Source organism: Vulpes vulpes, chromosome 7 (genome assembly GCF_048418805.1).
Source record: "Vulpes vulpes isolate BD-2025 chromosome 7, VulVul3, whole genome shotgun sequence".
Taxonomy (NCBI): domain Eukaryota; kingdom Metazoa; phylum Chordata; class Mammalia; order Carnivora; family Canidae; genus Vulpes; species Vulpes vulpes.
Window position 1 is genome coordinate 51,395,804 of NC_132786.1, and position 13,323 is coordinate 51,409,126.

General features: G+C 36.6%; 1 protein-coding gene and 1 pseudogene across 2 annotated transcripts in view; both read right to left on the bottom strand.

Annotated features, from left to right (window-relative positions):
• WWC2 (WW and C2 domain containing 2) overlaps positions 1–13,323 on the bottom strand; it is a 205,613-nt gene that overhangs the window by 72,258 nt on the left and 120,032 nt on the right. For both annotated transcript variants that reach the window (XM_026018206.2, XM_026018208.2), the window contains exon 5: positions 246–325. In XM_026018206.2, the coding sequence (XP_025873991.1) occupies positions 246–325 (80 nt within the window). The remainder of the gene's footprint in view (positions 1–245; positions 326–13,323) is intronic.
• Positions 12,740–13,093, bottom strand: LOC112934740 (mitochondrial import inner membrane translocase subunit TIM14 pseudogene; annotated as a pseudogene).

A 13,323-nucleotide genomic window follows, 5' to 3' on the forward strand; every position in this document is an offset into this window, starting at 1 on the left:
TCTCACTGGTTTCTTTGCATCTTGGATGATTAATGGAACATCAGATCTTTTCAATGTATACAGATTTTCCCCAGCTTTTCGTTTGTGGGTTGACTGTTTTCTTTGGGTTTTGGTGCAGAGCTCTGAGCTTTTCACTATATGCTTCTCTGAGAAATCTCTTATGTAATCTGGACTTCTATTTTCTTTGTATTGGTTAGGGGGCTTTGAATTATTCTCAAAGTCAGTTTCAGTATTTTTATACTCACTGTTGCAACGTCTCGAAGCCTTGTTCTTTGTACAGCAATTCTTGTTTCATTTGTGAGAGTTCTCTCTTCAGCTTTTTAACCTTTTGTGAGAAATCAATGTAAATAAGAATGTTTGTAAATAATTAGCAACCCTGTTTTAAAAGATAGTCCATTAGTAAACTATTAAACACATAAACACAGCCATGAGTTTAACATTTACTCTACCGGTTCCCCCTCCCCCGACATAAATCCTGTGGAAGGTAGGTTAATGATGTTTAAATTATCAACAATGTTCATTATCACCGATATTTATCCTTATCATCTTATTTAGCAACATTCCTGTGAGCTGGCATTGGGACTGTCTCCATTTTGTGATCCATAGCCAGGAAGGGGGGACGGAGGTCAGAACTTGAAACCCAGTTTCTCTAACTCCAAAAGCGCGGGCTCCTCCTTCCCTTCATCACTACGCTCCAGGCCCACCAGCCACCCGTTTCTAGAATCCATCAGGCAATAATACCAGCTCTGCTTCGGCAACATGCCACTCCCCCTGCCTGGAAGGCTTTCCCTCCGATCCTCAAGACCGGACTCTTGTCACTCAGGTCTCAGCTCCCATGTCGCCTTTTGGAAGAGGACTTCTCCAACCACCTCACCCATGCCATTACTCTGTTTTGTTTAGTTCAGAGTTTTTCTCAAAAGCTGAAATTCTCTGTGTATTTGCTTACTGTCTGTGCCCCAGGGGAAAGCAAGCTGCATCCCCCCAGCTGTATCCCAAACTTCTAGAAGAGTCCTGGGCAATGTGAGGAATAAAATGGCAAGGACAAGAACTGTATGATCCATAGACATTTGATGTGAAACTGATTGAAAAAAAGGTTTTTTTCCCTGTTGCATTCTGAGTAATGTTGTTACATTCTCGGTAATGACAGTGCTAAAATGGGACAGGTCAGAAAACCAGCAGAAGCTTGGTTTAGCCTCTCTGGGAAACAGTGTGGAGGTTCCTCAAGAAGTTAAAAAAGCCAAACTGGAAGGAGCCGAGATGTCCTTCAACAGATGAATGGATAAAGAAGATGTGGTGTATATACGATGGAATGTGACTTAGCCATCAGAAAGGACGAATATCCACCGTTTACATTGATGTGGATGGAACTAAAGGGCATTATGCTGAGCGAAATACATTAACCAGAGAAGGACAATTATCATATGGTATCACTCATATGTGGAATATAAGAAATAGTGTAGAGGACCATAGGGGAAGGGGGGAAACTGAGTGGGGAAAAATTAGAGAGGGAGACAAACCACGAGAGACTCCTGACTCTGGGAAACAAACGGAGGGTTGCTATAGGGGAGTTGGGGGGAGGATAGCGTGACTGGGTGACAGGCACTAAGGAGGGCACATGATGGGATGAGCACTGGGTGTTATACTATATTTTGACAAATTGAATTTAAATAAAAGTTTTTTAAAAAGCCCAGTTTAGTCACAAACTGAAGCTCTTCACATGGGTGTCAGAAATTTACTTCCATATTATAGCCCCAAGTTTTAAGCACATTCTGTTATACAGTACTTCAATGTGCTTTTGAACTTGTATTTCTTATTTAATCTATCCATTCCACAAATATTTATTGACTTTCCACTATGTGTCAGGTCCTGGGTTTGAAGTGTGAATAAAGTAGACAAGATCTTTGCCCTCATGGGTCCCACAGAATAATGAGGGAGCCAGATGTTGAGCAAATAATCATCCAATGAAATAAATCTTACCATTTACCATGTGGGCTATAAAGGAAAGGTTCAGGATACTTGAAGATAAAAAGGGGGCCAGGACCCCTTTTTTTGTGAGGAGCTGGATAAAGTGTGTCTGTAGAAATGTTTAAACAGAGCAGGTCAGTGGGGCTTCATTTGGTAAAGGGGGGGTCCTCAAAATTAGAGCTTCCAGATGAACCCCAAACTGTGGAAGTAGAAAACTCGTCAAATCTCTGGGATTTGGAGTATGCTCCCGTTTGCTGGATTGCAGAGGTGGCATGCCACATGAGATGCAACTGGAAAAGAAGGCCTTATTATATAGAGCCTTGAAGCCATGTGGGAGATTTCTAAATCTAATCTTAAGAACAATGAGAATGAGGAAGAATTTTAAAGCACAATCTGCTTTATGATTTTTAAAAACTACTGTGATGACTCTGGTGATTGGACCACAGGGGCCAAGAGAGGCCATTCCCCTTGCACTGTGGGTTGGCCTGCGGGCTGCATATAGAGAGCAGAGCCCAGATGGAGAATATATCTGGGAGGTAGAATCAACAGGACTTGGTGGTGGACTCAATATGCGGGGTGACGGAGCAGATGTGTCAAAGATCTCTGCCAGGATTTTGGCTTGCCTTTGACACGAAGGTCTCCTGGAGGAAGGGACCAGATTGGGGAGTTAGATCCAGGATGTTCTTTGAGACATTTAATTTTCTGATACTCAGGAAACTTCAAAGGCCATTGGCATATGGAGACTTGATGTTCCGAAGTGTTTGGACCAGAGATATAAAATTGAGAGTCACTGACACAAAGATAATATTTTATTTTTATTTATTTTAAAGATTGTATTTATTTATTCATGAGAGACACAGAGAGAGAGAGAGAGAGGCAGAGACATAGGCAGAGGGAGAAGCAGGCTCCCTATGGGGAGCCCGATGCAGAACTTGATCCCAGGATCCCAGGATCATGACCTGAGCCAAAGGCAGCCACTCAACAACCACTGAGCCACCCAGGCGTTGCATAAAGATAATGTTTTAAATGCATGAGCATAAAGGAGGTCACCTAGAGAGAGTGAATACTGAAAACAGAAGAAGAGTCCTGGAACACGCTTCAGGCACCTTTATCATTCAGAAGTCTACTAGAGGAAGGGACAAAACACACTGCAAAGTAGTGGCAAGAGAAGACTGAGGGAAGAAAGTGCATCTCAGAAAATGAGAAGAAAAAAGTCAAGAGGGAGAGGACGCACTATGTAGATGAAATGACAAGGACGAGAGCTGTATAATACCGATTTGCATACCGAAGGCACAATACTTTGTGTATTATGGATATTCAATAATTTATCTGTTGGTAAGTGATCGGTTGAGCCGATCCGAATGTTTACCAGTTTGTGCCCTGAGGCACTTATATTTGATTAGGGAAAAGTAGAAACAAATAATATGTTGCAAGGTCCCCTTTGTCACTGCAAAGACAGGTATAAACAATGCTACTGGAATCCAAAGGAGGCCAGGAGTACTTCTGGCCGACCTCTTGGAGGAGGAGCTCTCTGAGCAGGATTGTGAAAGTGCTTTAATATTCATGAAGCGCAGTGAGCTCATTCACAGTGGCTCATAAAGACATTCCAGTTGTAGCATTCAATTATTATCATGTCAAAAGAGCCATCAGTAATCAATAGTCCATTCCACATGTACTTCTACTCCTGACAGCCCCTCTGAAGAGCTGTTTACCAAAGACTGTAACATTTTTATTTTAAAACAACAAGCAGCACAGTTAATCCAAAAATCAATAGCAACTCAAATAGCCAGCCCGAAGCCTGTCTTTACCTCTGAAAACACAGCTGATAGAAACAATGGCGATACTGAGCCCACTTAGAACCACCAAATGAAAACAATTAGCGTATCTCACTGACATAAAATAGCATGCTACTTAAAAATCATTTGGACTGTGATGACACATCAATTCAATTTTTTTTTCAAAAATTATCATTTAAAGTCTAAAATTAACTTTTGACCTTTCACATTCTTGTCTAAGTGATGGGAGTGAGATTTTGTTGTACATTGAGTGACAATGATGGAGGAAGCTAACCTGTGTCTGCTTTCATTCCACATTATTTATTTATTTTACCTAAAGTTGGCTGTAAGCTACTGTTGCCATCTTGGGGAGTCTTTGTACAGGACTGGCTGAATAATCAATGCCGCATTGTATGTTGTTAACTATGAAAAAGTCTGATTTCTATTACACTGACGAGTGAAAACAGGTATTATTTCCAATCAAACATCACTTCTGATTGTTTTTGGTTTCAAGAATATGGTCTGAACTAGTTCAACAATCTTTCTTCTCTGAGAACCATGTGACATCGTCAGCTAGCAGAGGATCACCATTTCTACTCTTCCATTCTTTATCACACCCTCAAATGTAGGGCATAGAACATAAAAAACAACATCCTTAGGTCACAGGTAAAGGATTAAGCCAATGCTGACTTGCAAATTTAGCACAATGTAGACTCTACCAGGAAACAGTAACGAGAGCTAAAATTCAGGAGTACTTTTATGTATTTCAGGCATTGTGCTAAATATAAATGCCTATTTTCGATCGTCACGACTATGCTATAGTTTTAATTCTTATTTTTTAGGTGAGGAATCTCAAACCAAAAAAGATTAAGTAATATGATGAAGGTTACATTGCTACTAAGCAGTGGGGAACAATCCAGAATACAGGAGGAGGTGTTTAAAACTATAACTATAAAAGCTTTAGTTATTAATGATATGATATAATACATGTAAGATCAAAGACAAATTAGAATTTTGGAAAATGACCCACATAAAATTTATGGCTCTTATTTTACCTGAGAAACTTCATTATTCTTATGTCCCACCCAATCAGAACATATGAATAAGCCCCACAAGCCCTAGAGTCTATGCTTTTTTACTCTTACACACTCAACTTTCTGCCATAGCCAACGGTCTACTTTTATAGACTTACTTTTAAGGAATCAAATCTCATAACCCAGAGTATCAAATTGGAGGCAAGAGACCCATGGCTTTTGCACATTTCCTGCTTTCTATGCTGACTACATTAAAGCAGCTGACATTTTAAATTGATTTTAAAGTTATTTCTGAAAACCAGGGAGATACTGTGATTAAATGTGATGACTATGACTGAAAATCATGGAGCTTCTTACCATTTCTTACAATCCTAGCGTAATACGTTTTCTCTTTTCTTTTCTTTTTTTTTTTTTTTAAAGAAGGAGAAAGAAACGACAATAAAAGAAAAGTAAATTCCAGAAATCTGCAGACTTTGGAAGGATCACAAGACAGGCAGGTTTCAGAAGTTTGCCCTAAAAATGAACTTTGCAACATTAAAGTTATAATGAGAAAAATGGCATTTTACTAATGACTACCTTCCCTTTTCACCACTTTCTCTACTGTCTTGCCTAGAGCTCCTTTGGCAAGCCAAGAAAGGGCAACTGTCAACCTACTCCTTCTAGGAATCTTTCTCTTCACCATCATTTGCACCTCACTGAAAAGTCTTCACCACTTTGCCTCATCTCAAAAGTCACTTTTAGAGAAAATGAGAAATCAGCTCCATATAGATAAAGGATCAATAATAAAATTTTTTTTGCCTTTACTAAAGAACAGAGGAAAACAACTCCACCTGCTATTGGAACCATTTGTGATGACTAATAAGCGGATTCTGCATCAGAAACAAAATGACTGAATATAATGTATATATTTTTTTAAAAACTCAAACTTTAGCAACAATAAGGAAAGCCCCTGGAAAAAATTACAAGAAATATTTATGAACTATACTACCTGGAGATATACATTGTAAATAAAAACATAGAGAGTCAATGCTAGAACCCTGCAAGTAATTAAAATAAGCCAGTAAGTTGCTGTATAACCCAGGAATTTCACTCATAGGCATTTCCCCAAGAAAAATGAAAACATATGTCCACATAAACACTTGTAGTAGCCAAAAAGTGGAAACAATCCAAATAAACACCAACTGATGAGTGAACAGATGAAATGTGGGATGTCTGTAACAAAAGAACATCACTTGGCAGGAAAAAAGAATTAAGTCCTGACACCTGCTACGACATGGATGAACCTTGAAAATATTGTTCTAGCCAAATACAAAGGCCACATATTGTTGGATTTCAACTACATGAAATGTCCAGAACAGGCAAATCTAGAGACAGAAAATAAATTAGTTGTTGCTTGGGGCCTGTGGGGACAGAGACCCACTTAACTTCTTTACCACCTCTGCCAAGTTTCTGCCAGTTGTTCCTTTTCAAGAAATTCCATATACAGCTGACCACTGAACAACCAAGGGTTAGGGAAACCGATCCCCTGTGCAGCTGAAAATATGTGTTTAACTTTTGACTCCCCCAAAACTTAATAGCCTATTGCTGACCAGAAGCCTTACAAATAACACCAACAGTCAATTAACATATGTTTTGTAGAGGTATTACACAACAACAGTATTTTTACAGTAAGGTAAGCTAGAGAAAAGAAAATGTTACTTAGAAAATCAAAAGGGAGAGAAAATACATTTAGAGTGCTGTACTATATTTATAAAAAAAAGAAAGTCAATGTATAAGTGGACCTGGGTAGTTCAAGCCTATGTTGCTCAAGGGTCAACTGTAAATGGAGGCATATAATCAGTAGGCTTTCCAGGCTAGGGCTTCTTTCACTTATCATATTGCTTTTGAAATTCATCCACATTTTATTACTAGCTTGTTTTTATGGATAAACCATAAACTGCATTTTACAAATCAACCACAATTTGTTTACCCATTCATTCACAGATAGACATTTAGGTTACTTCCAGGCTTGGGCTAGTAAGAATAAAGATCCTGTGATTAACTACACTCAAGTCTTTGGGTGAGTATATATATGTTTTCAAGTGTATATTTTTTATAAGAAACCACTAAGCTATTTTCCAAAGTGGTTGTACTACCTTGCATTCCTACAGTAACAAGTAAGGGTTCCCATCTTCCAATGACCTCCCTCAGGTGCTGTTTTAGCTACATCCCATATTTTTTTTTTTTGTATTTCCATTTTCATTTAGTTCAAAATATTAAAGAACAGTCTTTGTTTGCTTTCTTTTTTGACCAATGAATTATTGAGAAATATGCTAATAATTTCAAAGTATTTGGAAGTTTTTCCAGGTAGGTCTGTTTTTGAGGTCCAGTTTAATTCCACTATAATCATGCTCCATTTGAATTCAATTCCTTTCAATGTACTGAGACTTCTCTTCATTGCTTCAAGTAAGTTCTCCTTGGTGAATTGTGCCTACATTTGAAAATATTATTGTTTTGCTGGTTTTAGATGGTGTGTTCTGCAAATGTTGATTAGGTCAGGTTGATGGTATTGCTCAAAACTGCAACAAGTTGGGGCAGCCTCGGTGGCCCAGTGGTTTAGCGCCACCTTCAGCCCGGGGCATAATCATGGGTCGAGTCCCACATCAGGCTCCCTACATGGAGCCTGCTTCTCCCTCTGCCTGTGTCTCTGCCTCTCTCTCTCTCTCTCTGTGTCTCTCATGAATAAATAAATAAAATCTTTTAAAAAAACCTGCAACAAGTATGCTGATTTTCTGTCCATATAGTCCATAAATTACTGAGAGAGGAATACTGATATATCTATCCAACTATAATTGTTACTTAGTCATTCTACTTTCATTCTATTGGTTTTTATTTCAGGTATTTGAAGGGTTATGTGCATATATCTTTATGTCCTTTGATGAACTGACTTATTACTATAAAACCCCTGGTAAAAATATCCTTATTCTAAAGTTTAACTTTGATATTAATATGACAACTCCAACTTTCTTTGCATTTGTATTTTTATGGTAGATATTTTTCATTCCTCTAATTTTTAACTTGTCTGGGTCTTCACATTTAAAATAGCTCTGTTGCAGCCATCATAAAGTTGGGTCTATTTTAACCATTCTGAGAATTTCTGCCTTTTAACTGGAGTATGTATACCATTTACATTTAGTGTAATTTTTGGTATGGTTGGGTTTAAATTTACTATCTTCATATTTGTTTTCTAATTGTCACATATATTCTTTTATCCTTTCTACCTCTATTCCTGCCTCCTTTTGGATTAACTATATTTTTCATGGTTCCATTTTATCTCCATTTTTTAGTAATATCTCTAATATCTCTGTATTTTCTCAGTGGTTTCTTAGAGCAGAGATCAGCAAATGACAACTTGTGAGTCAAATATATTTTGTGACCTAACTTTTTATGGCTCATGAATTAAGAATGGTTTTCATGTTTTTAGTAATTTCCCCCAAAAACTGAAAAGGAAAATCTATGGCAGAGACTGTTTTCCAGTGGCTGTACCAACTTCCATCCCTACTAGCAATGCACAAGAGTTCCAATTTCCCCATATCCTCATCAATATTTGTTATTTTCCCCTTTAAAAACAAAAAATTCCTAATGGGTGTGAGGTTGATATCTCATTGTGGCTTTGATTTGCATTCCCCTAATAACTAGTGATGTTTGTCATCTCTTCATATGCTTATGGAACATTTGCATATCTTCTTTGGAGAAATGTTTGCTAAAACCCCTCACCCATTTTCGAAGTGAGCTGTTTTTGCCTTCAGTTCTGAAAGATATTTTCATTAGGTATAGCAATCTAGGTTGACATTTTTTTGGTTAGTAATCATAAGATATCACCCCACTGCCTTATAGGGTTGCATAGATTCTAATGAGAATCTGCTGTAGTACTATCTTTGTTCCATCATATGTAACTGTCTAATTTCTGTGGCTGCTTTTAAGATTTTTTTATCTCTGATTTTCTGCAATTTAATCATCATATACCTTCATATGATCTCTGTTTTTATTCTGCTTTGGAGTACTTTCCTATACCTATGGATTTATAGTTTTAATTTTTCAATTTTTTTGTGATTTCCACCTCTTTGCTTTTTTGTGGGAACTCTAACATATATATTTGATCATTTAATACTGTGCTAGAGGACACTGGTGTGCTTTAAATTTTTCTCAGGTTTTTTTCATCTCTGTAAGTCATTTTGGATAGTTTCTATTCCTTTACCTTCAAATTCACTGATCCTTTTACTCAGCATATAGGTTGTTCTCAATAAGTGTATTTTTCATTTCTGATATTGTATATTTAATCTGTAAAACTTCCATTTTGATCTTTTATATCTTTATTTTCTCTCCTCATCGTGTTTTCTTCTACTGTTGAGCATGTGTATAATACCTTTTAACATGTTTACCTGCTGATTAAATAAGTGTCACTTCTTGTTTTTGTTATAAGTCATATTTTCTTGCTTCTTCAAATGCTCAGCAATTTTAACAGCTTTACTGATGTATAACTGGCATATAATGAAGTGAGTATGCTTAAACTATAGTTTGACAAATACTGACATATGTATATACACACAAAACCACCAACATAATCAAGATAAAGAATATATCCATCATTCCCCTGAAAGCTTCCTCATGCCCCTTGGGGATCCCCTCTTTCTGCCTCTCCTCCCTACTCTCATTCTTGAACATGAATGGAAATTTTTGATTAGATGTTGGCCATTGTGAATTTTACATCATTGGTGTTGAATTTTCATGTATTCTTTAGAGTGCTATACTTTCTTCCAGCACACAGTTAAATTGTTTTAAATAAACGTGATCCATTCAAGGTTTGCTTGTAATTTTTACTATGGCAGCTCCAAAGCAGCCTTCAGCCTTAGACAAATGTGGCTCTACTACCAAGGTCTCTTTCTTCTGCCCCATAACATATGAGGTCTCTCCATTCTGGTTTATAGACAGAAACTATACCTAGTCCTTTGAGCTCTGAGAATTGTTTGTCCTACTGCTTTGTTTCCGCACTTTTGTTGTATTTTATACCATGTTTACTCAAAGATTTGAGGAGATTGCATCAGAAATCTCCAGAGCCTTCTCTTGCTCCTTCTCTCTCTGTAGCTCCCTCTTCTCCAGGATTCCTACAAATTCCAAACACTTTCACTTCACTGAACTTCATTCTTCTGACTCTTCAGCTCAGGCACACAAGTAGACTATGTTTGAGTCCTCTCTGCACTGGAGATGGTATGATCTCAGGCATTGTTTTATAGATTGTGTCCAGTTCTTTGTCTGCTGTTGGAAGACAATTCCTATAGCAGCTAATTCTTCCCAGGCTGAAACAAGTCATTTCAAGCTTTTGAAAGATATTTGTATGATTCCAATCGCCTGCATTTTAGGCAAAATATCTCCTTGTTGGACCTATTTCATCAATCTTCCTTTATCTCTCCAAAAGGACAAATCTAAATCTGGGATCTAACTGCTAATCTCAAATCATACAATTCTATTTTTTCTGTACCTTGAAGGAGATCCCTCAGATTCTAGTTCTCTGACAGAGTAGAAGCTGACAGTACTATGTCTACCATCCTCAACTCTAGAAATTAACATACATATGAAAATATACTAAAGACTACAAAATACATATAGTATAGATATTTTTTCACTACTTCATTGTTATGGCTATCACAAGACTAATTTTTTCAAAATTTAATGCAAACATATTAGGTCAATGTATTTGTTGTGTATGTATCAAGGAAAAGTATCAGAATATAAGTATTGGTTTGAATGTATTCATTATAATATCTTTATCACATATAGTTCCACAAAGCTTAAATCCCAAGGCCTTTCAAAAATGAAAGAATGTGTTTTGTACGTTTTACAGAATTATTTAAAATTGATTATTTATGAATTGTTATTTTCTTATCTGTTTTAGACTATGTCATTTCCCATTAAAGAAGTTAATTGCATTTAGTTTTCTATGCCATCAGCATTGTGGATTTAAGAATGTTTATGAATGAAGATGGAGAAGATCAAAAATCATAGCCAGAGAAACTGATACGGTTGTTTATCTAGGTGAGAGGAAACTAAACATCTTCTCCCCAACAACACAGTGTCAATGAAGGTTTTCTTTTCAAGTAAATATTATTTAGCTTGTAGGATGGTACCCTTCAAAGCTAGAAAAGGAGACCAAAATCATTAAAGAGAGAGAAAGAAAATACTATGAAATTAATAAATTTGATTAAATGTTAAGTCACTTTACTCAAGGCTTGAAAATGGTTTTTGAAAAAAATGCCCTTCTGTGCTGTGAATTTTAATTGTTTCAAGTTACTAGCACATTATAACGGAGACAATCCCAGTTCTTGTATTAAATAGAGTACTCTCTCCTTTTCTCTTTCATCAGTCTTGTTCTTTTTTTCTCTTTTAGCAAGTATGAGTAAGTCAAGTCACACCATTCTCCATTTCACTCAAGATTAAGTAAGACCAGTATACTATTTCCTAACCCAATACAAACTACAAGACAAACCCATTTCTGAACATCCTAAAGGAATTACAGCCTTACCTAATAAACAGTTTGGTGCTGTGGGTTAGTAGTGCCCTCTCTGCTTCAGCACACTGAAATCAGGTAAGTCACAGATGGAAGAACTCAGGATATAAGCTAAGTTTTAAATGTAGTGTGAAGACACCTCTCATGTCAAGTCAAGAGACAAGCCTTATTGGCAGCAATTTATATTCTAAGAAGGCGTATTTCTTTCCATTCAAAGCACACTGCTAGGATTTTTGGTTAGTTACATTATTGGTTAAAGTGTCATAATTTGATGTACACATGAGTTAACTCCATTCACAGTGACAAACTAAACTTTAATCCTATGGCCATTCTTTTAAATCTAGGCACAAGATTGCAAATAGGTAAGATTATAGTTGACTTTTCCAAGTCCATCACCATTGCTAGAAATAATTAAAGGGAATTCATATTAACAATGTGTGAGTAAATATATTTGATAACAATGATAGTCCATTGTTATTAACAGCAGTGCTCTCCAACTAGTCATGTGTTTGGAGTAGAATACAAATAGTTTAACCAAAGGGGCCTTACTATTATTATTATTTTTTTTTAAAAATTAAAAGTTGTATCACAGCATATGCTATAGTGCTCAATAAACTTCTCAAAGACATTCGTATTTCTAAGGATTTTCTTTTACACTTACAACATTTATTTCACTTTAATATTCACCAACTATTTTCCTCACCAAATATCATCTATATGTAATTTGGAGTATAAATGTTTAAAATTTTTATGCTTAAAATTTATTATTATTAGTTTTAATTCTAGTGTATTTAACATACAGTATTATATTACTTTCAGGTGTACATATAGTGATTCAACAATCCTATATATTACTCAGGGTTCATCAAGATAGTGGACTCTTAATTCCCCTTCACCTATTTCACCCCTCTCTCAACTGACCTCCTCTGGTAACCATCAGTTCGTTCTCTGTAGTTAAGAATCCATTTTATTGTTTGTCTTTTTTTTTCTTTGTTCATTTCTTTCTTAAATTCTATGAATGAAATACTATGCTATTTGTCTTTGTCTGAGGGCTAATTTTGCTTAGCATAATGCTCTCTAGATGTAACCATGTTTTTCAAATGGCAAGATTTTGTTCACTTTTATGGCTAAATAATATTCTTTGTCCATTCATCTTCTTTATCCATTTATCTATTGATGGATAATTGGGCTGTTTCCATATATTAGCTATTGTAAATAGTGTTGCAGTAAAATAGGGGTACATATATCTCTTCAAATTACTGTTTTCATATTCTTTGGATAAATACCCAGTAGTGTAATTTCTGGATTGTAGGGTAGAGATTTATCTATTCTGTATTTATAGCTGCGAGGCATCTTATTGTAAAAAGCTGGCACTCATATACATAATCTAACAAGATCCTAAAATCCATCACACATTTACTTCATTTTTTAGCTTGACCTCCTAGTAAAACTTTAGCTTCATTGATTTTGGCTGCTATATAAGGAGATCCTCCCTTGTCTGGGTGACTTTAAAGCATAATTCATTGATGAGCATCTCTTATTTTTCCTTTATTGGCAGCAGGGCTTATGCCTAGTATTAATGCTGCCTCTCATTTCATCATTTTGGATTCAAGCCCATCATCTCTGTAACAGCCGCCATTGAAGGCATATTTTGGTAGACATTGAAAAACTTGTTTTACTTGAGACTCCGTATGTTTCATGGCTTGCAAAACATAATGACCTGCAAACCCTGCAGCAGCAAAGGTCAGTCCAGTTGCTACAACTGTACTGGCCATGGCTCTGGCTTATTTCCCTGACCTCTGCCAAGAGTACAGTTCATCTCAGCCCAAAGATGCAGCTACCAAATGCACAGCTCTACCAGACAGTGATGCGGCCACCACCAGCAGGCACAGAACCTATTTTTAATTTTTTGAGGAACCTCTATCCTGTCTTCCATAGTGACTATACCAGTTTGCATTCCCACCAATAACGCCAGAAGGTTCCTTTTTCTCCACATCCTCACCAG